This window comes from Zeus faber (assembly GCF_960531495.2).
Source record: "Zeus faber genome assembly, chromosome: 6".
Classification (NCBI taxonomy): domain Eukaryota; kingdom Metazoa; phylum Chordata; class Actinopteri; order Zeiformes; family Zeidae; genus Zeus; species Zeus faber.
The window spans coordinates 23,202,209-23,225,867 of NC_137201.1; the positions used below are offsets into that span (position 1 = coordinate 23,202,209).

The window sequence follows — 23,659 nt, forward strand, 5'->3', positions numbered from 1 at the left end:
TCAGAAGCGTCTCCCGCTGAGTCCATTACCCAGAGTGCCACTGTGCGGCGCCGAGCGGACAGCGCCAGGACGCCATGCTGGGAAGCCGCCCATCAGGCTGGCACGTCAGCCGAGGCAGGAGCCGCGAACATTCTGGGGTCTCATCGGTTACAAGATGGTACTAGATCTTTATTTCCAGCAGGAATTTATACATAGGATTGGTGGATGGAAAGGGAATGGAATTAAGAAATCAACATTGACTCCCGCTGACACGGGGCACTGACATGATTATGAAGGTATTAATAGTAATTATAATAATAATCCAATGACTATTATGTACGTGGTTCAACCTGACCTTCACAAGGTCGTACACACGCCAAAACAATTATTACTTATTCAAAACGTACCTTTTGAGGACCAAGTACCTCTTATCAAAAAAGTATTAACATCAGCATTATTAACAGAAGAGGCAAAATGTTAAATGACAATTTAATAGTATGAAGGTAATACTATATATATGTATATATACATATATAAATACATATATATTTATACACTGTATATATATATATATATATATATATATATATATATATATATATATATATATGTATATACACCCTAAATGAATAAACTAATCAAGCGGAGAATCTTCTCATGTTGCTGCATACTCCTTCACAGCTGACACTGTAGACAAGTCCTGTATGTCACCGTCTAATGTACCGTCACTATAACATGGTCGTTTATGGCACAGTGACCTTATTGCAGGGTTTAAAGGAGAACTCAGGATTATAGCAACAAATTAAATGAACCTTATAGCAAACTAAAAAAAATTGCTAAATTTCTGAACAGTCTTTGAGAACCATTGAAATGTTATGTCTGTGCTTTACTTTGAGAGGAATGTGCAATGGCACTGTACAATAAAGGGAGACAAACTGTGCTATTCTCAATTTCCAAAAGCACAAATGGCAATCAAGTTTGGCGCAAAGGTGAATCAAAAGAAACAACGGAAAATCGAAAACTTTTTTTTTTTTTGTTGTTGTTTACCTTAGAAACTAGTGGCAGCGTCTTCGCCATTGGTAAAAGACATTATGTGCATTGTTAGATTAGCCAATGTCCTGCCAGGATCCTTTGGTCTCTGTCAAATAATGCAGTAAGAGCACGTGCTTGTGTGTGTCAGTAGGTCGGGGAGATTATAACGACAGAAAAGAGGCTTTCCCTTCACCCTCAAGCCTGACAGAAAGCATCCACACACACACACACACACACACACACACACACACACACACACACACACACACACACACACACACACACACACACACACACACACACACACACACACACACACACACACACACACACACACACACACGTAGGCATGTCACTTGTTCACTTAATGTACTTTACACCTGCACATACGCACGTTACGCTCACACACGCTAATAGAAACACAATTGGCACCACCAGGCTAGCCATTAAAAAGGTAATTTTCTCCTTATAAAGCTTTCGCATAAAGAATGCACGATTAAAAAATATATATAATACAATTCTTAGAACCTTTTCTTTTTTTTTTTCTCTCTCTCTCTCCCCCCCCCCCCCCCCTCTCTACACAGGAAGAAATTTGAACATCTGATTATCTCATGTGCCAGTGTTTCCACACAGGGGCCTAATTCTCGTCAGGGTCTCGTCCCGGCACCGGAGTCTCAGGGACAGTACCAGGCAACGGGCGCGTGAGCGCGTGGACCTTAAAGGTCGGCAAGTGAGCGTTAAGGCAAAGCCATGACGGTGTGACCCATCACTCCGCCTCTCTTTTTCGCTCTACGTCTGCATTTTATTCATTAGTCCACGTCACTTTTTGAACCCCTCACACCCCCACTTTTTGACCACACACACACACACACACACACACACACACACACACACACACACACACACACACACACACACACACACACACACACACACACACACACACACACACACACACACACACACACACACACACAGACAGAGAGAGAGATAAAGTTGGACAACGGGGACACGCCCAGGCGGTTCCCTTTGGGTCTCCTCCTTTTCCTTATTCCCTTGTTTCTAGTTACAGAAGTAAACCATTGTGGACACCGGCGGCCCCCCTACCATTTCACCTCCCTGTCGCCCGCCGCCCTTCCCATCCCAGCCCATCCATCGTCCTTCCTTCACCTGCTTCATTTTCCCGTCACTTTCTTCGTTCTTCCATCCGTCCGTCCGTCCGTCCAGTGGGTTAGAGATCAGTCACTTTGTTCTCGAGGGCGGCAGCTATCTGCTGGAGCCGCAGGGTCAGTTGTTTGCTCTGCGCCGCCGGATCGTTTTCCAAGGACGCGATGATCTTGGGGGAAGATAGAGGAGCCGAGGGACAGAGAAGAGGGACAAGCGGCCAGATAAGTCGATTTAAATCAGGGAGGGGATAATGAGACGGGTGAAAGATGAAGCATATGGGTTGTAGCATGTAGGGTGAAAAATCAAGAAAAGGTGAGAATCAAGGAGAGGTGGAGGGATGGTAAGAGTAGATAGAGGAGTGTACCAGGGAGAGGATTGTAATTTAGCATTAACAGTCATGTCGTATAAGCTGTTATTGTCAGTGAGTAGCACTCTGGGAGAGTGACAGGCCCATTTGTTTATCCCGCTTGTTTATTAGCTTTTGCTTATCCCCTTCTTTCCGCGACTTCAAGTGGCGGTGCACAATGGACGCTTGAAAATCAATTCCCAGACCAATTTTCCAATTCACGTACCACAGAAATGCTTTCAATTAAAATTCCATACAATCACTCTTCTGAGTCATATCAAGAGTGGCAAGGGTAAAAAAAAGAAAAAAAAAAAAAAAAAAAAAAAAAAAAGAGTAATAAAAAAGTGAATATTCTCCTACCCCGTCGTAGTACTTGCTGGCGTACTGGTAGAGCTGATGGAGGGCCACCTTCGTGTTGAGCTTGTCCGTGTGAGACTGCAGTGCATGGAAACAAACGTAAAAATATAAACGTCTCGAGAGTTGGACCGAGCGCAACGGCAACGCCCGTCCGGTCCGAAAACCAGCTTGAAAGAGGACGAGATGACGACGGAAAAAAAATGCGGCGGTGCATGTTCCCTACCCGCGACACTTCCGCCAGATGAGTGTTCATGTCCTGGTCGCTGACGGACACCATCTGCCTGATGCCCTTGTAATAGCTGGACAAGCAACGACAAGTTCCGAGATTTAGTTTTTGTGTCATAACACTAGCCTTCCGCAGCGCATGCACCCACATTTTAGGCAGAAACGAAAAAAGATTTGGTTTGGGAGCGTTGGAAGGCGGCCGGGCACTTACTCGTCCACCATCTTCTTATAGGTGGAGATCTCCTTTGCATAGAGAAGCTTATTACTTGGAGAGTCCTGGAGACAAAAAAAAAAAACAACACGGAAATGTCTGTGAGAACCAACACAATTCAAGAAGATGCAGAAGACATAACTCATGAGATTGTCAAGAAGTTGATGAAAAACATTTTGTCTAATTCACTGATTAATTGATATTTTGACATCAATTTTTATTACGATTGATAAGGGAATCTCAAATCCTTATCTGAGGAAATGTCCTGAAGAGAGGGGCCCTTCCTTCAGAAGGAGGCTGTCCAGCTATACTCTACCTCTACTCTTTATAGGGGAGTGATTACGGAACCTAATCATATCAATAGCTCGGAAATATATGCTATGTTTTGATTGTTATAGATGTAATATGATTGTAGACCATGTTCCTATTGTATGTTGGCATTGATCATGACATTTCATATATATTTTTATACATCTGACTAGTTCTGTCTATTTTATTTAGTTTTTTTGCGGGCTATTTGTATAAACTATATTTGAATTTATTTATTTATCTGTTTGTTTATTTATTCATTTGTTTGTTTATTTATTTATTATGATTTTTTTTAATTTAATTTTATTCAAAAATTTCTTTCAGACTGTTTAGGATTTATTTATTTTTGATTGTTTTGGATTGAGCTGACTGCCTTTTTGGATACAAATGGTCTGCAGTGTAACACATCAACCTCAAGAACAAATTCCTAGTATATACAGTATACTGTATATATATATATACACACACACACACACACACACACACACACACACACACACACACACACACACACACACACACACACACACACACACACACACACACATACTAATAGAAAATATACCTAATAAACAGTTTCTGATTTGATTCTGAAATCATGTCGTCAAATACAGTAAACATTTTCTTGCCACAAAACTTGGAACAACAAAAACTTTTTGTCATCCTGTTCCTGTCTTCATCATCACACCTCTTCCTTCACCCCCTCCTTCCGTCCAGGCCTTCCACAACCCCCCCCCCCCCCCCCCCCCCCACACACACACACACACCCCTGGGTTCTTTCCTCCGCCCTCAACCTCCGCCCACACTCACCCGGCTGAGCTTGTGCTCGCTCTTGGTGCAGGCGTCCATGAAGGTCTGGGCGACGACGGAGAGCGAGGCGTCCACCACCTCCGTCACGTGGACGTCGAAGATGAAGTGTGGGTTCTTCAGGATGTTCACCCAAAAGCGCAGAGGAAGGCTGCAGAGGTGGAGAGCTTTTTGTTAGGATTCATTCCAAGGCCATGTAATTTTTTCCCCTGATTGTTGGCGGCAGACCCCGCCACAGCATATGGGACACCGTATAGGTGAGCACATGCAGCCAAATAAAGTATTAATTACGGGACAAATATGGTGACACTTCCTGGCCGTTTCACATTTTTCTGCACTCTTTTCCAACAACAACTTCCGCTTGATACAAATGAATAATTTCACCCCCGAAATGAATGCCTCGTCGTTGTTTGATGGGGATGAGCGCTGAACGAGACTTTGTCAAACGGATCACGGCCCGAAGGCAAAGAGATTCCGAGGGAGCGGCGGAACCCGGCTCGTTTGGTTTTCTGTCGCTGAACAATGTAAAGAACAGACTACATTGGCGATGCTCGAGCGCTCTCCCGCTAATCTCCATTCTAAACACACAAACACAGGCGGCGTACGAGTCCTCGCCGACGCCGCGTCGGGCCGCGCATCCCAAAAGGGCTCCGAAATAGATCCCCGGAAATCTGCTCTCCCCGATGAGCACGAAATTCCGCGGCGATCGAGGCCGCGCATAAAAATTCATACCGCCAACACCCACGGGGGGTGGACGCCGCGTGAATACAATGGAGGGTTTCCGAAAAACAAACTTGCTGTAATCACACTATCAAATCATCTAGGGACATAATTACCATGTTTGTTTGATGTTACGGCTGATACACACATTCATATTTAATACGCACCTCTCAGCTGATTTGAGAAACAGGGCGGAGGCACGCAGACGGCGGTGTGGAGTAAAGTAAGTAATTAAATTGCTCATCTCCCGTCCTCCTTGTGCGGCTCGCTCCCCTGACAGCCTGACGTCAATCACCGGCATCGAACACGCGCCGCGGCTTGTACGCCTGAGCCTCAGCCCTAGTGACACTAATTTATGCACTCAAATGTCACGCGGGAACACGGGGATTGCAAATGAAAACTAAGTGAGATGAAATTGTGAATTGGTATTCAGCCGTTCCATGGATAAGTAAGTTTTTATTTCTTGCAGCGTCGTCTTGGGGAATAGAAATTGTGTGTGCGGTGTCAAACTTAAGTCTGTGAATATGAATATCTGGGTATTTGTGTGTGTGTGTGTGTATGTGTGTGTGTGTGTGTGTGTGTGTGTGTGTGTGTGTGTCTGTGTGTGTGTGTGTGTGTGTGTGTGTGTTTATCGCATGTACTGTATAAGAGTCGGGAAGGGAATTGTCCTTCTCTGCTGATAAATAAATTCATACAAATTTACAAATCGAACAACCTTCAAGAGTCAGGGACGTTTGTTTGCATTTGTATGGAGACCTGCGTGTGTGCGCGTGCGTGTAAAAGCCGCACCTGTTAGTCTTCCAGATGTGGATGGTCTCTTCATCCACGTTGTCGTGTTTCAGCGCCTGCTCGTCCAAGAAGTCAAAAAAGTACTTGACAGCCGGTGGCACCACGGCGCCCGAGCAAAGCACGCTGCGGAAGAAGTCGTCTACGAACTGCTGCAGTGTTCCCTGAGTAGGGGAAAACACGCACACGCGCAGGCGCACACACACACACACACACACGCACACACACACACACACACACACACACACACACACGCACACACACACACACACACACACACACGCCTAAGGATCGCTCATATTTGCACTCGGTGTGAGGGAAGATTTGAAGCCCAAGGAGGAGGCAAAAATCATCCAAATCACAGCAAATTGTAGCCGAGGAAAATAACTTTCTGGCGCTACTTCAGCATCTGCCACAACATTCCACTTTGACTCATTAAAATGCGGCGGGAAAAAAACTAAAACCTAAAACAACGACGGAGGAGCGGTCGCCCACGACTTCCGAGCCGCGGCTCGAGCCCCGAACCGAGCGGTCACCTTGACGGAGAGCAGGCGGGTCAGATAGATCTCGGTGATGGCTTTGGTCATGGACTTGTCCTTGATGCTCCCTCGCTTGGACTTGATCTCGTCCAGCTCGTCCGCCGGCCTCACCAGGTGGAACACCTTGTCGTCCTCCAGCAGGGCGTTTCCTAAGGGCAGAGGGAAAAAAACCTCCATTTAGAACGGCCTCGTTGGCACCCGCTCCCAGATTTACCACCTCCGGCAACTTAATATTCAAAGGATAAAAATGGCAAGGTGCTCGGAAACCCGAATTTGAATGCGGGGCAAACATCCACGAGGAAATGCTGGAAACAGCGCAGACTATTTTGAAGTTTCCACAAAGCAACGGATAGAAGTGCATCTTATTACAAGCACGACACTGCACATGAAACAAGAAGCATTAGCATGATAAATAAGAGCGAGGGAGTTGACAAAAACCATGGGGGGGGGGGGAGATAACAGTACATTTCCAAGTTTACAGCTAATATATTCCTTTTTATATCAAAGAGTGAGCGCCTGTGCGTGTGTTTGTTTTACTACCCTTGGGGGGATCGGCCTCAGAATCGACTATTTCTGTGGTTTAGAAGTGCACAGGAAACATGGCTCCTCACAAACCAGGTTAGAGATTTACTCAGACCTCACTTTGACAGCGGTACAAAAATGTGTGTGTGTGTGTGTGTGTGTGTGTGTGTGTGTGTGTGTGTCTGTGTGTGTGTGTGTGTGTGTGTGTGTGTGTGTGTGTGTGTGTGTGTGTGTAGAAACTCACTCTCCTCGTGGTTTTCCTGGTTCTGGTCGTAGTTCTGCTGAGTGTGCAGAACTTTGGACAGGACCAGTGTGGCGTTATCCCGAACCTGGAACGGAGGGCGCATCATAATGTAATATTGTTATTATTAGTAATAATAATGCACTCTGAGAAAGACGCTTTTTTTTTTTTCCCACTCCCACAAACCACTCTCGTCGAATCCCCTTCCATCCATTAAGAGGACGGTACTGTGTCAAATTGAGTTTTTCTTCTATTTTGTTGTTGTCAATGCAATGGCACTCTTGACTTTTAAAATTGCGGTGAGAAATACAAAACACGGCCTTTGAAAAGCAAAACAACAAAAATAAAAGCAAAAAACAAAAATGTGAGTTTTACCGTAGTTGTCCGTGGTACCAGGAGTTTTTAAAGCTGGTTTGTTGTTCGTCATCATCATTCAAATTCTCCATCTTCTCTCTTCCGTCAATTATCATGTAATTTTATATTATTATAAATTGTACTATTTATTATTTTTTATTATTATTATTATTATTATTATTATTATTATTATATTATATCATACATTATATTATATTACATTATATTAAATATTACATTATATTATTCACAGAATTTTATACATTATATTACATTATATTATATCATATTAAACACAGTATTATATTAAATTATAGGACTGTCGTTGATGAAGTGGATATACTTCTAAGTCGGGGTTAATTACTCTGTTGAGGCGAGTAAACCATATTTTCCTCTACATTTCAATCAGGTGCACTCCTATTAACTACTGGAGATCACCCCTGAATGTATAATATAATATGACACATGATTTAATGAACGGTCACTTATCACTTTGCATTGTCAAACAAACATGCATGCTTTTCTCAGACAGACAGCTCTCGCAAAGTGTGCACGGTTTTCACAGTGTTTCTGCCCGGAGCTCGCTCAGCGCTGCTTATCTATACGTTCAGGTCTTCCAGCCTACAAGTTTTTGCGGCGTCTGTAGATTTCCAGTTTTCCCCCAATTAGCCCAAATTGGCAAGAAAGCGCAAAGCTGGCAATCCTGCTGTGGTGCTGATCAGACCGGAGAAAAACCGGGAACAGCTGCGGGGATGAGACAATTTCCATAGCGAAAATATCCAGTTGTACCAGTGCTAGGACGACTAAATGAGGCCATTTAAGCTTCAAGCGAAGCGATTTTGAAAATAATATTGGCACATTCCATATTCTATGGAGGCAGAATATCCATAGGGGAAACGCTCCAGACCCCATGCCACACCTTCCTCCCAGTAGCTCAAGTCATAGTCAATAGCATTGACCGGACGGTGTTACTGGGTCTTTATTGGGTTATTTATGGCCCATTTTATTTGGCTTTTGTTCATTATTGACCTGTCTATACCCTGTCATTAGCGCTTCTTTTACAGCGAGGGCTGTACCGCAGCGGGATTAACTCCAAGAGCAAGACGGAGATCAGCGGAAAGGGATGACAGAGCGCGAGGAGGTGCACTGTGGCCAGAGCAAAACCCTAAAAGGGCCAAGCGGCAGGGAGGACAAAGCAGTTATTCATGGTCGACCTCCAAGTTCTTGAGGATCGATATTGTGGAGGATGGCTTAAGTGAAAAGGATGAGCTGGACCTTCCAGGACCCGTTCAGGCGAGCGCCCAGTCGCACGGCGGCGTTTTTTTCTTCGGCGCCGCAAACACACGGAGTGAGGGGGAAGCTAAGGTGTTCTTCTTGCGATGCTCAACAGAGATCAATCCACGGAAACGCACTAAACGGCCGGGAAGCGGTTGGTGCTTAACGGGCTTTCTTCATCTCGTGTAACCCACCCACCCACACACACACACACACACACACGCCGTGGACTTTGGGAAGGGCAAAGGTTAAAGGGAGCGACTCACGTTGTAGTGCGCCAGGGTGTTGATGCGTTTCCACCGCCCCTCCTTCTGGGACGTCAGGTCCAGGTCGGACAGGATCTGCCCTGTGGAGCCGGGACGCCACTCTGCAAGCGGGAAATCAGGGACAATATGAAGTGCTGATGCTTGGGCCATCGTTGCTGTCGACGCAGTTTTGTCGATTTATTTTTATTCGCTTATTCTTACCCTGTTTTTAATTTGTTTTCTTATATTATTATTCTACTTTGTTAATGCATTTTCCCCTGTGCTTTGCTTTCATTGTTGCTATCTGATGGACTTTTATAAATAAAGCTTATTAGTATAATTATTATAATAATTATAATTATTATTATTATTAATAATTACAGGTTTCTGTATCAAATGTTGTACTTATTTTTTTATAGCTGAAGGTCAGAACTGAAGAAAATTCCCATTGGTTACACTTTTATTTTTTGTTTGTTTGTTTTTGTATCACAAGACTGAATGGAGGAAAGAATGGAAAGAATGGAAGGAGGAAGGAACAGAAACTAAATTTTTGCAAAAAAAAAGAAATGAAAGCAATGCCCAGACATATCACAGGAGAAATATCATCGGTCCTTCTACAGTTTTCCTTTTGATTTCTAGTCCAGTCCGCGGCGATGTATCCTGAAGTGTATGACAACGAAATATCAAAATGAAGATTTATGCTTCCATCTATTTAACTGCTATGTTCATGTATCAAACTCTGAGGAAAGTGTCCCCCATTTAAATAACGGTATTTGCTTTGGAGTTGGGAGGCGGCAGGACAATTAATCTTCTAAGAGAACGGATGCACAATATCGCGCTGATAGGCACCAAATATTAGTAAAAAAAAAACCATCATTTTATGCCACGGCAGAGTGGAACATTCCTCAATTCCTCGACGTTGCAGAGCGAAACACGATAGCATCGGCGACATATTATTATTAATTACAACTTGCAAATGCAACAGGGTTATCGTTCTGGTTGATGATTAAAGAGCATGGATCTGTACTATCTAAATGCATTAAAGAAAAAAAAAGGTAAATAAAAATAAATAAAAATATAAACCGTCTTTGATTTTAGTAGAAAGTCTAGAGCTTTAGCCTTTCAAGCAAATCCCCAAGGTTCTTGAATACAGTCGCTATGCTCTCAACCGCTGGTAATGGATCAAGGATTAATGTAAAAATAAATAAATAAAATGGGAATAACGTGTCAGGCTAAGCCACATCTTTTGTACTTCACATGGAAACGAACACGTCCAAAATGTATTAAATCAAGTAAAACCTAAATAGGAAATGAACCTATTCGAATCGTTTCATTATATCACATTTAACAGGAAATAAAAAAGATAAAAGAGATAATTACATTTAATCCAGATTTTCAGTTGATGTTACGGATTCCAATTAGCATTAGTATCAGCCTCCAGTTCAAATATCAACATAACTTTATGTTTAAGAATTGGTCTATTTTATGCTAATTGTGTGTCTTGGATGATCAACAATTCCCCCAAAACCTCCCAAATCCACATCTTTTTACTGGATTTCCCAACTTTCATCATTGCACTTTGCCTGCATTTCTGACTAAAGTGGGTTGTGCTAATTATACAGTTTCTATATCCAAGTTTGAACTCAATTACCGGCGTGTTTGTTCACGTTTATTATTTCCCCTTTTAATTGCCTTAATTTTGTTATAGCTCCCGGATTGTGTTGCACCGGGTTTGCACCTATACGATTTACATATATTGCACCTACTGTCGTTTGAAAGTTTAATGACTGGGAGGTTATAGGTATGGAAATAGAATTTAAAATAATTTACGTTTTATTGGCCCATTGACTCTTCCTGTAATTACTGCTAATGCATCGTCTTTTCACGCGCACCCTTACCTCTTCAACCTCTAACCGCTCCAATTAAATACTCATATTTCCTCAACTGTTACCACTGCCGCTAATTTGAATAGCTTATTGCAGCTTGGCATTGTTGATTATGCAATTCTAAAGTTCACATTTTGATATCTTTGACTGCTGCCAACATTATTTTTGGCCTTTCGCGACGGGTTGCCAGTTTAATTGAGGATGAACGCTGAGCGAGAGGGCCAGCAAACACATCTGGACCATCTGGAAGGTGTGATGATGTAAAATTTATGGATCTTTTCAGCATTTAAAATGCTACGACATGCTGGGAGACAGCAAGATAACCACATAAAGTAAATTTGTACGGTCTTCATTTGGATGTTTATGTAATTACCGTCGCCTTTGCAATACGAGTAGATTACTGCATAACTCCTCATCAGGCTCCCCAACGTCTCGTGTATATATTTGAATGTATTTGCAATATTATCCCCCCCGTCTGCGTGTGCATCTCAAAATGGTGTTGCCGGGAAACAAGCCTAGCCATTCCGCCAACAGTTCTCTCACTGCCAAATTAAATAATTGACTCAACAACCAATCAAGCCAACTTGACTCGACCTTTGATTTAACATCTGCTCTGTGGCTGAAGCCCCATTAGTGGATAAGAATTTATTATATATTAATTAGCCCAGTCGCAAGTGTCTTTTCCTTCTTTTTTATTTTTTTTTTAATAACAGAATCGATCTCACGCACGGGGCCAAATGTGATTCGGTTGTTGCTTATGGTGCCTGCTTCAGAGAGGAAAACTACATGTGACACAGATTTCACTATACTCCAGCCTAGACACACAACTGGCAACCCACAGAAGACAAGAACTTGCGGGACATTTAATTTAACTGAAGTTTACTAAACTGAAGTTAACATCCTCTAAACCAGTGATTCTCAACCTTTTTCATTTCAAGGACCCTCCCCCAGATCCCATTTCACACGATTCTGTCACTGGGAGCCCAGAATCGGAGACGTTTTTGGCGTCGGATACGATTTAGTGTCTGTACTCGGGTTACATAGATGACGGCGAAACAAGGACCAAAACACTCATTATTGGACATTCTCTCACAGTGCCCACGTGTGAACGGTAACATTTTGACAAATCGTTTTGCCGGGGACCCCCTGGAACCTCCAAGAAGGACCCCTGGGTGGCCCGCGGACCACGCCCGCACTCACCCAGCGTGACGCTCTCCACCTTCGGCCGCAGGGTGTAGGGCAGGTTCTTGTAAACCTGCTCGATGATCTTCTCCTTCACCTGGGAGATGGTGTCGCAGTTCAGCACCTTCACCGGCGTCACATCGGGGCCCTCGCCGTGCACCAGAACTTGAAGAGTCTGACACGCACAGGCACACGCATGGCAAAAGGAGAGAGAAGAGAACATAAGGTAAGAGAATATACATGTGACACAATGGGCAAGGACCCATGCACATGCCTTGTGCTCCTGTAGCTGGGTTGTCATGGCAACCAGAGACTCTCTCCCTCTCCCTCTCTCTCTCTCTCTCTCTCTCACAAGGTTCTGTCGCCTTAGGTGGCTAATGGCCAGCGCCACCTACGACGTTGGGGGCTGTGACCCGAGGGAAAGAGCTTGCCAATGGCACCTAACCCTGCAACTGCTAACCGATGGAAGGGGGGGAGAGGGAGAGAGAGAGAGAGAAGAGACGGACAGTCCAATCAGCATGTTGGCGGTGGAGGGCCTTCTCCTCCGTCTTTGAGTCCATCAGGGAAGGTGATCCATCAAAGCAGGAGTCGTGCCGTCCAGAGAAATTGGATAATTGTCCCTCACAAGGCCAGTACCCCTGAGACTTTTTATTTGCTCCCACTTTTAACAGCTGGCACCGAACTAACCTCCATTAGCAAAATGTTATAATGAACAAACACGGAGGGGCTTCAGGGTCCTAGAACGGGTTGTTAGTGCCAGTAGAATTTATTATGATATCAGTACCAAACTACTACTCCTACTATCAAACATCAAAACAGCAAACCCCACTTTAAATACGACGAGGGATTAACTGAGTGGTAAGTTAATGATATATATATTATATAGTAGGTATATAGCCTAAAGATACCTAGCGCAAAGCCTCTTAATTTAATGTATCCCGTGCATAGGAGGTAGAGCGTGTCATCTAGTAATGGGAAGGTTGCCGGTTCGATCCCCGAAGACACTCAACCCCGAACTGTTCCCCATGAGCCTTGCAACGCAATGTAAGGTAATAATGCCTGCACAGCAATGCACCAATCCTGAGACTCAGATTCTGATATCCAATTCTACCCCCAGTCCGAACAAAAACCTACCTCTAACATTTCGGTTCAAAATCCAATATCTTCATCGTCGACGACGAACACGTTAAAATCATGCTTCACAATATGTCGACAACATGACGACGATATGAAAACATAGATTTTGTTTCAACGTGAACGGTGGATTTTTTTTTTTCTCACCGTGCAGTTTCCCCTTCCGAGCTCATCGACTCTGAGAACGAATGTAGCACAAAACAGCAGCCACGGGGAAGGGGGGGGGGGGGGGGGGGGGGTTGTCGTCGGTGGTTACCATGGCAACATGTGTGTCTGGGCGTCTGTGTGGGTGTGGGTATTTGTCACTCATCACGCACACTATATCCCGTTAATCCCCAGTGTGTGTGGTGTGTCCCATGTTGATTTGGATTTGCTTTCTGTGTGTGTGTGTGTGTGTGTGTGTGTGTGTGTGTGTGTGTGTGTGTGTGTGTGTCTCACCAGCACGCAGTACTCCACGTCGTCGCCCAGCAGGCCCGTGTCGTTCAGTGTGTACTTGGCTTTCTTCACACAGGCGTCCACCGGTCCTTTCTCAATCTGGTGCTTGATGGCACGGAACAGTTTGTACAGTGGCTCGCCCGCCGAGTCCTGCACGCACACAGGTATATTTCGGATTATATATACAGTGTATGTGCACACACACACACACACACACACACACACACACAGACCAGACACACACACACACACACACATACATACAGTATATATACACTCATATACTATATACAGTACATACATATACACGCATATATAAATACATATATATACGTATATACATACATATACACATACATACATACATATACACATACATACATACATACATACAAACTTACATATACATACAGTGTACATACACAGACATACAGTGATACTTTGACTTACGAGTTTAATTTGTTCCGTGACAGAGCTCATAATTCAATCTGCTCGTATAGCAAATCAATTTTCCCCATTGAAATTAATTGAACACCCCAATTTTTTCTCCATCTTTTTATGGACAGCGGTCCGCAGCTTAGACATTATTTTGACGCCCTTGGCTGGCATAATACCCTTTACTGTCTCCTTCTGCTTCAGTATGGCACATATCGTAGAAGTACTACGCTCGTACTGCCTCGCCAATTCCATCACGCGCACACCTCGCTCATGTTTTTCTATTATTTTGCGCTTTAAGTCAATGGACATCATCCGCTTCTTCTTCTAGGCACTTAAAAAAATTGGCAAAATAACTGCACAAAAAGCACAAAACGCGAGCACAAAACATAAAAGTGTTGCTTCCACGCTCTGGTAACCACGTGAAGTGAAGGAGTGAGACGCGGGATGCTGGCCGCATTCACTCGCCACGCCCACCAGCAGCGGCACCTGAAGCGTAACTCATAATTCGTAACTCAAATTTGCTCGCAAATCAATACAAAAAATGGACGGAACGACGGCTCGTAACTCGGAAAACTTGCATGCTAGTGCGCTCGTAACTCAAGGTACCACTGTATATACAACATAGGCACCCACACATCTATTCAGAAGTTTTCTCATTCACTCTCTATGAATCGGGCATTGCAGGACGTTCCTAAGTTCCTACTATTTATCTGGAGCTCCCTCCAGGCTCCATGGTATACAAAAAGTAGCTGATGCAATACTCAAATTGACATTAAACAGTTGCCGAAAATGCAACCAGGAAAATCTGCCCTTTGACCAGTAACGTCAGTTTTGAGAGTCCAGTCAGAGAGATTGTGACAGCATTTAGCTTCAGTCCGTTGCTGATTGGCCTAAAATGTCAATCGCACAGGATCAAATGAGTGGCTCTGGCTCCAAAAAAAGAAGAACATTTGTCACACCAACATCCACCAGAAATACTCAACCGTTGGCTCAGTTGGCACAGTTACGATTTGATATCATTCTGTCTCTGGAACCCCAATCCGGGAAGATTTTTACGTTTGGTTATTATTATGGGGGGCCAAAAAACGTTGAGACCCCTGTGCTGTACACTAGTAGAATCAAGAGAATAGACAGGCGTGGACTGCTGCAAACAGGGTTGCACGGAGTTTCACGGCGTACACGCCCTCTAATAAAGGGGAAGGTATTCTCATTTTAAAAACGCCAAAAACAATGAGCCACTGCATCATAGATGGATACACGGCACAACACATTCAAAACCCTTGGCATCACCTTCAGAAACTGGTAGAGGCAGATAGACATCCAGTTGCACAGCATCCTCTCCACCACCGTCTCCGACCTGGGGGACACACACACACACACACACACACACACACACACACACACACACACACACACACACACACACACACACACACACACACACACACACACACACACACACACACACACACACACACACACACACCAATGCCTTCAGAGACAGCTCCCGCTAACAATGGGTCCCGCCAATGGATAACATGCAGTTGTTCCCTCTGCACTCAATCCATTGGCGGGACCCATTGTTAGTGGTTAGCATGGCTAATTAGCAGTCCTGTGTATGAGGGGCCTGTGTTGGCACAATGGACTAATCAGCATAATGAGCTTCTCCATTGGGGGATAATTAGAGCTGTGTACTTTCATAACAGCCAGTCACAGGGTGCCTCGGCACCGTTGACAGTTCAGGCTGTGACCCGAGCGCACGCAGGCACGAACGCACACCCACATGCATGCGCGCCCCCACACACACACGCGCGCGCCCGCCTGCACGCCCGCGCGCTGAGGGAATAGTACTGCGAGATGGTGCAGAGAAGGGCACTGCGGTCTAAAGAGGCTCTGACCGGGCGGGAATAAATTGGGGAAAACCAACATTATCGTGTAAAAGGAAAAGGAGAGGTCCGTACGGACTGGGATCAAATGAGTGAGGAGGGCATGCAAAGTCAAAAGGAGTAATACTCGACCGGAATTCATATTCCGAACAATATTTTGAAATATTTAAAAAGCATTTCAAATCTCAAGAGACCAAAAGTTCACTTCTCAAAAGTTGCGACACAATTGGCAAAATTTATGGCGTTTTTTTTTACATTACATCTAGCAGACGCTTTTATCCAAAGCGACTTACAATTATTCAAACACCGACGGACGCAGCCATCAGGAGCAATTAGGGGTTAAGTGTCTTGCTCAACGACACTACAGCATGCTAGCAGGAGGAGCCTGGGATCGAACCAGCAACCTTTGGATCACTAGACCACCAGCTCTACCGCCTGAGCTACCATCCCCACATTTTTTGCGGTAAAATTGCGGGAAATGTCAAAAACTCCCAAGAAAGAATCATAAATACAGATTTTGCACATCCCAAAAACAACTCGAAATATTTTTAGTAACCGTTTGTTTTAAAAGGCCCATGGAAAGTTACAAAAAAAATTAAATACTCAAATGGTTTTGCTGTGACTGGCAGCAATTTGGCCCATTTAGTGCAGAAAAGTCACTGCAATTTTGCTAAATTATAAAATTGTGATTGCAAAATTGCAAGTCGCTGGAGGGACTGGTAATGTGATTATGGTTTTTAAGTTCATATCAAAAAGCTTTTTGGAGCCTTTTAAGAGAACAGACAAACAAACATGTAAATACAGACACCGCCGACACTCGAAATAAATAACAAACGTTGGGTTTGGTGTTATTTAAAATAAGTGTTTGTGAGTGGGTGAGTGAAGTGTACATGCAGTATGTTTTTTTTTTTTTTTTTTTATGCATTTCCCGACATAAGCCCCCGTTTCTCCTGTCCGAGCCCTCCGGTTACTCACCTGCGCAGCATGAGTTTGGGGTTCTTGCTGTGCACGTACTCCTCCATCAGCTCCAGCAGCAGCGTGCGCATGATGTCGGTGTAGTACTCCAGCTTCCCGTGCAGAGCGACGGTCAGCAGCGAGGCAAAGTACACCTTGGCCCGGGCGTTGAAGTCCGAGCGGCCCTCCAGGGTCCGGATGAACTGGACACAGACAGGCAGAAATAATTATAATAATAATAATAATAATAATATTCATAATAATAGTCACAAAAAAAAAACCTTTATTCGTATCGCACCCTTCATACAAAACATGCAACTCAAAGTGCTTTACATTGAAATAAGGCCGTCAGATAGTGACAATAAAAGCAAAGAAAAATGCATCTACAAAATACAACAATAAATAATGAAAATAACTAAATAAATGAAAAACAAGGTAAGAATGAGCGTTCCTCAAGGATTGATTTTCTTATTTCAATGGAGTCTTGGATTTTACGTTTTACTTGGAACGTTGTACTGTTGCCTCAGCAAGAAGGTGCCGGGGTTCAAACCCAACCAGAACCTTAATGTGCGGACTCGTGGTCACACTCATGGTCCTCCCCCGTGTTGACGTGGGTTTCCTCTGAACCCCAAAGAGCCCAAAATACATGCACGTCGGGGGGTTAGACGCTCCTGCCCAAGCCCTTGAGCCAGGCATAGGTCAACATCTGGAGGATACTAGGATGGGTCAGGTGGAGTGGGTCGTCTGAGAATCGGACGATCGCCGGTTCGATCCCCGGCCCCCGGCAGAACGTCAAGGTGCTCTTGAGCAAGACACTGAAAGTTAAGTGCTTCCTTGCACATCTGCCTGCACCGTCGGTCCCCGCATTTCCCCCCCCGGCCTCTCATTAAGAAAGTGTTTTCTTAACACGTACATGCACTTGTGCAAGTCAAGTAAGATATGCTTGAGATCATCGAAAACGTGTTTTGGGTGTGAAATGTGCTGAAAATATACTGTACGAAATATAGTCATACATACTATAACTAACTCCGTTTATGTGAATGGCTCAATTAGACAGAGTGAATTAGAAAAAAGGGGGAGAAAATAAGTTTTCTTCATCCTGATCCCTTTCAGGGATGCACATTTATTACTTTTTTGAAGAATTTGCAGAATGTTTTCTTTCATTTGATTAAAGATTTGATGTTTTATTTATTTTATTTTTTCATTTTAATGATTATTTCTTGTGTTTCTTATCAATTGTTTCTTAAATGTCTGAGATGAAAAAAGAAGACGAATCGGCCAAGTCAATATTAGCTTAATGATAAGCCCTTTGAGACTTTTTAAATCATGTTGAATTGACTATTTGATGGAGAAAAGTTGTACATGAGTGCGAGGATGTGTGACACTTATTTTGAGCATACTAGTCAGCACACACACGTTACACGAGCCTTGGTCATTTTCCTGACCATAGCTCACATTTTTTCCAAAATGTTTTTTAATCTGAATGATATGGTGAGAAACATCCCTTAAAATGTATCTCACCCATATTTTAGTCAAAGTTAACTTTTTGTCATCTTTTGTGTTTGTTAATTCTATGTCAAATCAACCTTGTCACTTTGACACAAATATGGGTTACTGCAGTTGTCAGTGGGACCAGAAGATCATTGTAAGGATGTTTTTCTCCACCACACCATGCATATTTAGAAATAAATAAAAATAAAATCGAGAGATACGATTAAAAAGGATCAGTGGTGATGTTAAACTTGTTTTTTTTAGCCTACACACACATGTGCACATCTAATATGTTTGTTATCATTTTTAACAATAGTGATGAATAGATTTTATCATCAAGCTTAGTAGTTTTAACACCTGAGACGCTGCTCCAGCCCCAGCACTCCCATCTTATTAGAGACGTTCACACATCTGTTCAATTCGTCTCGTTTCCTTTTTCTTTCTGCACTAACACCGTACGGAAATAGACATTGTGAAGAAAAAAAAAAAAAAAAAAAGTGAGACCGAAAAGTGCATCTACAGGAGGTAAGATGCTTCTATGAAAACAAAAATTAAATCAAAACACAGTAAATATAACAAATCAATAGTTAATTGATTAAAAAAAAAAAAAAAAAAAAAAGTTTTAAGTTTTAGGACCACGACCGCGTACAGTAATTATCACTGTGTGTGTGTGTATGTGTATATATATATATGTGTGTGTGTGTTTGTGTGTGCATGCGTGCATGCGTGTGTATGTACGTGTACGTACGTGTACGTGTGTGTGTGTGTGTGTGTGTGTGTGTGTATGTGTGTGTGTGTGTGTGTGTGTATGTATGTACGTGAGAGTGTACGTGTGTGTGTGTGTGTGTGTGTGTGTGTGTGTGTGTGTGTGTGTGTGTGTGTGTGTGTGTGTGTGTGTGTGTGTGTGTGTCCGTGGTCGTCATCCCCTCTTACGTTGATGAGGAAGGTCTTTGAGTTGAGCAGGTTGGAGAACTGGTTGAGCGCCTGGGCGACCGTGGGCCGGCGGGATTCTGGGATGTCCAGCTTCCCGGTGATCATCACGTCGTTGGCCCCGTCCTTGGAGGGCAGGAAGAACACGCGGTCCGTGTAGGTCTTGTAGTCCAGGAAGGGGATGCGGCCCTCGCTCAGGTCGTTGGTGTGGTCCTCCATCTCGATCATCAAGTCTGGCAGTGGGGGAAAAAGAGACAAAAAAAAAAAAAAAAATGTTTAGGGACAGACAGGTAATGATGCTCACGATTCTCATTTACTCACAAAACAGATCAGAAAGCCAATAACTAATGTCATGGCCATTTTAATTGTATATGTTTATAGAGACAATTGCATATTATAGACTGTATAATATTGTATATTGTACACTGTATATTTTAATTTTTTTAACTTTATTAATCCCCATAGGGAAATTGAGGTGTTACAGCAGCAAAAACAAACAAAACAAAAAAACACGGCAAGCCAAGAAAGAGATACTAAGTAAGATTAAAAATATAAATAACAATAAAAACACACATAGTTACACATCTATCTACAGAGTTAACATGGAGTAGTACTACACGTTAACTAATGTTAACTAGTGAACCCAGTCTGGGCAAATGGCAGCTACAGGGATATATATATATATATATATATATATTTATATATAATGTAAATATATATACTGTATACGGTATACACACACACACAGTATATCTATGTCATATGCAATTTTTGTGGTGTCCTCTGCCAGACAAACAAATATCCCTTTGGGGACAATAATAATTTGACAGATTGATTGATATACTTATCACAATTATTACTTGATCCCTTCATTGCAACTAATTGGGCTAACCCCCCCCCCCCCCCCCCCCCCCCCCAATCCTTACATCCCACAATCGTGTTTCCATCCAAACTTAAGGGGAAACAAACTACAGCATTTTCACACAAAAAAATATTCAATGTGAAGGTGCATTTCCATCAGTTTGGTTCAGGCAGATGAACGGTCTAGCGGAATTTTAATTTTGCAATGTTCCATCTCAACAGAAAACTCTTCTGCAATAAGTTTAGAAGAAGCATTGAAAAAGAAGAGCCCATTAGGTTGTTTATCGCAGTTTTTTGCGCAACAATTTCTCAGCCATAGGTTCCCCTTCTATATTTCACACTCAGTGACAGGTTTGTAGACACATCAATATCGTTTTAACTGAATTTTAACCGGAATATCACTATTCGCACTCAGTGCGTTCTGAGTAATGGTATCTGTGGAGCCCTATCCATCATCATTTTCACAGGAAGCAGCATTTTTTGGGGGGGATATGGCTCTTATCACTCAGTTGCAGTCTGTGCAAGGAGATGGGTGTGTGTGTGTGTGTGTGGGTCTGGGGGGGGGGGGGGGGGGGTTAATTAAAAATGGTTAATGATCAGGGTTTTTATTTATTTATTTTATTTTAATTACTTTTGCTGCAAAACTGCGGCGTGTAAAGACGATAGCGAGTCATCAAGAGGGAAGTTCATACAACGCTCCGCAGTGCAATACATCAAATTGGGGCCATGAAGCACTTCATTATTTTATTGCCTCCCAGAGCCGGTGTTAGTCAGTTTGTGGCGCGGCGGCAGCGTTTTATTTCATTCACAGAGCGGCGGCGGCGGCGGTACCTGTAAACTCCTTCTTGCAGCGGTCGCGGACGCTCTCCTCCAGATTCTCCAGCTGGTGTTTGACCTTCTCGTACTCCCGCTCCGCCTGCTGACTCTTCCTCCTGCACAGAGCGGACGCGCACGTCACTCACAGTAAATACAACCCCCCTGCTCGCCTCCCCTAAAACACTATTGCTACTTTATGTACAATGCATACATTTTCGTTGGTCAGATTGGTGCATGGCAGAACAGACGATTTGCTTAAAAAAAAATTGCAGTTGGGAAAAATAAAACAAAAACAGCCCAATTTACAAAGAAAAACAGCCAAATAAAAAAATTTACAAATAAATAAAAAATAATAATTAAAAATAAAATTTAAATATACACAACAATCCAAATAAACAAAATATATCGAATATACAAAAAAAAAAAAAAAGCCATACCATCCACATGATAAGTTCACTTAAAATATTGCTATTATTTCTATAAATAAAATAAAACATCTGTACAGTGATGACTTCCTCCTTCATCCTTCAATTCAGTCTAAACTCAGTGTTTCCCAAATGTTTATATTTTTTCATATTTTTGAAATTCTATCTACCATATTTAAAACAATGATACCATTTCCACAGCGTGCCACGGTTGTAATTAACACCAGCTGTTTAAGGTGAAACATCATACTTAACACTGGAACTCTGGATGCGTGGGCCGGGTTTTGGGAAGAGTAATGTGGCTCCCAACAGTGCGGGGGACAACTGAGAGATGCAATGTTTCATCTAAACGGCTGTTTAGTCATTGGTCCACAAACATAAACACTAAGAAACTGGGGTTATTTTTATGCTGCAGAATTCTCATGACCCGAATTATCCCCCGTCCTAACAAGCTCTTTAAATGGGGCCAGATCACGACGCCAGAGACAAGAGAGAGCGTCTTAAATAACCAGACCAGGAACCGTATAACAAGGCTCGGCTCGGGCCTTGGGCGAGTCGAGTTTCAGTGTTTAAAGTATGACACTACACGCTTAAAAGCTCGTGCTAGTTACAACCGTGGCATAGGTTACATTAAAAAAAAACAAAAAACCTCCGCATCACAGTAGACAGGGCCAGCCGTGCGGTTTTCCCTTAATCTGTCAAATTGGTGTATTTACCTTTCAGACTGTGGTTAAAACATGATATTTAAATGGCTGTGGAAAGGACATAATGGTTTTAAATAAGATATAAATACAATAAAAATAAACATTTTATATTGACAAAATCTTAAAAAAACAATAAGAATAAAGCTAAAAATGCATAATAAACACTACAATAAACAAAAAAATTATAAAAACAAACACACCTAAGTATATTTTTACCTATCTAAATGGAAAAATTAAGCCAATTAGCCAATTTTAGTAGGTTTTATCGTTTTAGTCTATAACATTTCTTAAAGTGGTAATCCATAACAAAGGCTGTGTAGGGTGGTCATTGATTTTTTTTTTGTGAGTGTTCATCCATATCAAAAGTTTACTGACCACAACAAGCTACGCTGCTTCATCAAATTCCCTGCAGCTACCTTTGACTTCTTGTTGTGGCAGACCCCGCCGCCAACAATGGAAAACAGCATACAGAGGCGCACATACACCATGCAAATACATTGAGCGGCTGTTTCTTAAAAGTGCAAGCCCAAAAAATAAATAAATACAAGTATATGTACGTGTATGTACAAATAGGATTACATGTCATCATAATATTACGGACGTGCCACTTTATTCGCTATTCTTTCCAAAGCAACAAAACTAGTGACAAATTTTTCCTCAAATCTCGCTCAATAGATTTGTGCACATACACGCACGCACGCACGCACGCACACTTTCAGGCGAGTAAATTTATCTCAACTTATTTAAACACACCTCTGCTCGTTGAGAGGTGTGTGGGGTAGGGGGCTACCTGTAGCAGTAGACGGAGACGGCGATGATGAGGAGCATCGGCACGATGACGGCAGGGATGATGATGTATAGCGGGACCTCGTACTTCCTCTCGTACTGCACGGAGCCCACCACCCACTCCCCTTTCCCAAACTGGATCTGTGGAAACAGAAACAAAATCAAATGTCATTCTTGTCCGGACTTGTACATTGCAAATGGACATTATAAAACCAGCGGATTCTAAAAACCCGGAGCACACACATAACAGCACCTGGGAGTGCACCTGTTAGGACTGTCGTCACGTGACTGCTAGGATCGTTTGTACTATCTCCCTGATTAATTCTGTTATTATGGACTGTGCTGCTATCAGCGTATAACACTCTGTGCTGTGTTTACACCACGGGTCTTAATGCCCGGTTCTGATTTGTAACCTATATCCGTTTTTTTTTTCCGCCGCCTGTTAACACTGACTTTTCACGTGACCCGTGGGATTCTGATGCCAACACCAGACGGTAGAAAACAAAAAAAAACAAAAAAACACTTCAAATAAACCCTGCACTGGCACATTGGCACAGTAGCCATCTGCCATGGATGCAAATGAAATAATAATTACAACAACCTTTATTTCTACAGC

General features: G+C 42.9%; 1 protein-coding gene across 1 annotated transcript in view; it reads right to left on the reverse strand.

Moving 5' to 3' along the window:
• Positions 1 to 1,623: 1,623 nt before the first annotated feature.
• plxnb2b (plexin b2b) overlaps positions 1,624 to 23,659 on the reverse strand; it is a 127,612-nt gene continuing 105,576 nt past the window's right edge. The window contains exons 21-36 of the mRNA XM_080002764.1: positions 23,048 to 23,184; positions 21,144 to 21,244; positions 19,455 to 19,684; positions 17,052 to 17,233; positions 15,481 to 15,547; positions 13,756 to 13,902; positions 12,202 to 12,358; positions 9,137 to 9,237; positions 7,245 to 7,329; positions 6,476 to 6,627; positions 5,943 to 6,103; positions 4,437 to 4,584; positions 3,318 to 3,382; positions 3,105 to 3,180; positions 2,885 to 2,959; positions 1,624 to 2,347 (exon numbers count right to left, since the gene is read on the reverse strand). Of these exons, the coding sequence (XP_079858890.1) occupies positions 2,243 to 2,347; positions 2,885 to 2,959; positions 3,105 to 3,180; positions 3,318 to 3,382; positions 4,437 to 4,584; positions 5,943 to 6,103; positions 6,476 to 6,627; positions 7,245 to 7,329; positions 9,137 to 9,237; positions 12,202 to 12,358; positions 13,756 to 13,902; positions 15,481 to 15,547; positions 17,052 to 17,233; positions 19,455 to 19,684; positions 21,144 to 21,244; positions 23,048 to 23,184 (1,989 nt within the window). The 3' untranslated portion in view covers positions 1,624 to 2,242. The remainder of the gene's footprint in view (positions 2,348 to 2,884; positions 2,960 to 3,104; positions 3,181 to 3,317; positions 3,383 to 4,436; positions 4,585 to 5,942; positions 6,104 to 6,475; positions 6,628 to 7,244; positions 7,330 to 9,136; positions 9,238 to 12,201; positions 12,359 to 13,755; positions 13,903 to 15,480; positions 15,548 to 17,051; positions 17,234 to 19,454; positions 19,685 to 21,143; positions 21,245 to 23,047; positions 23,185 to 23,659) is intronic.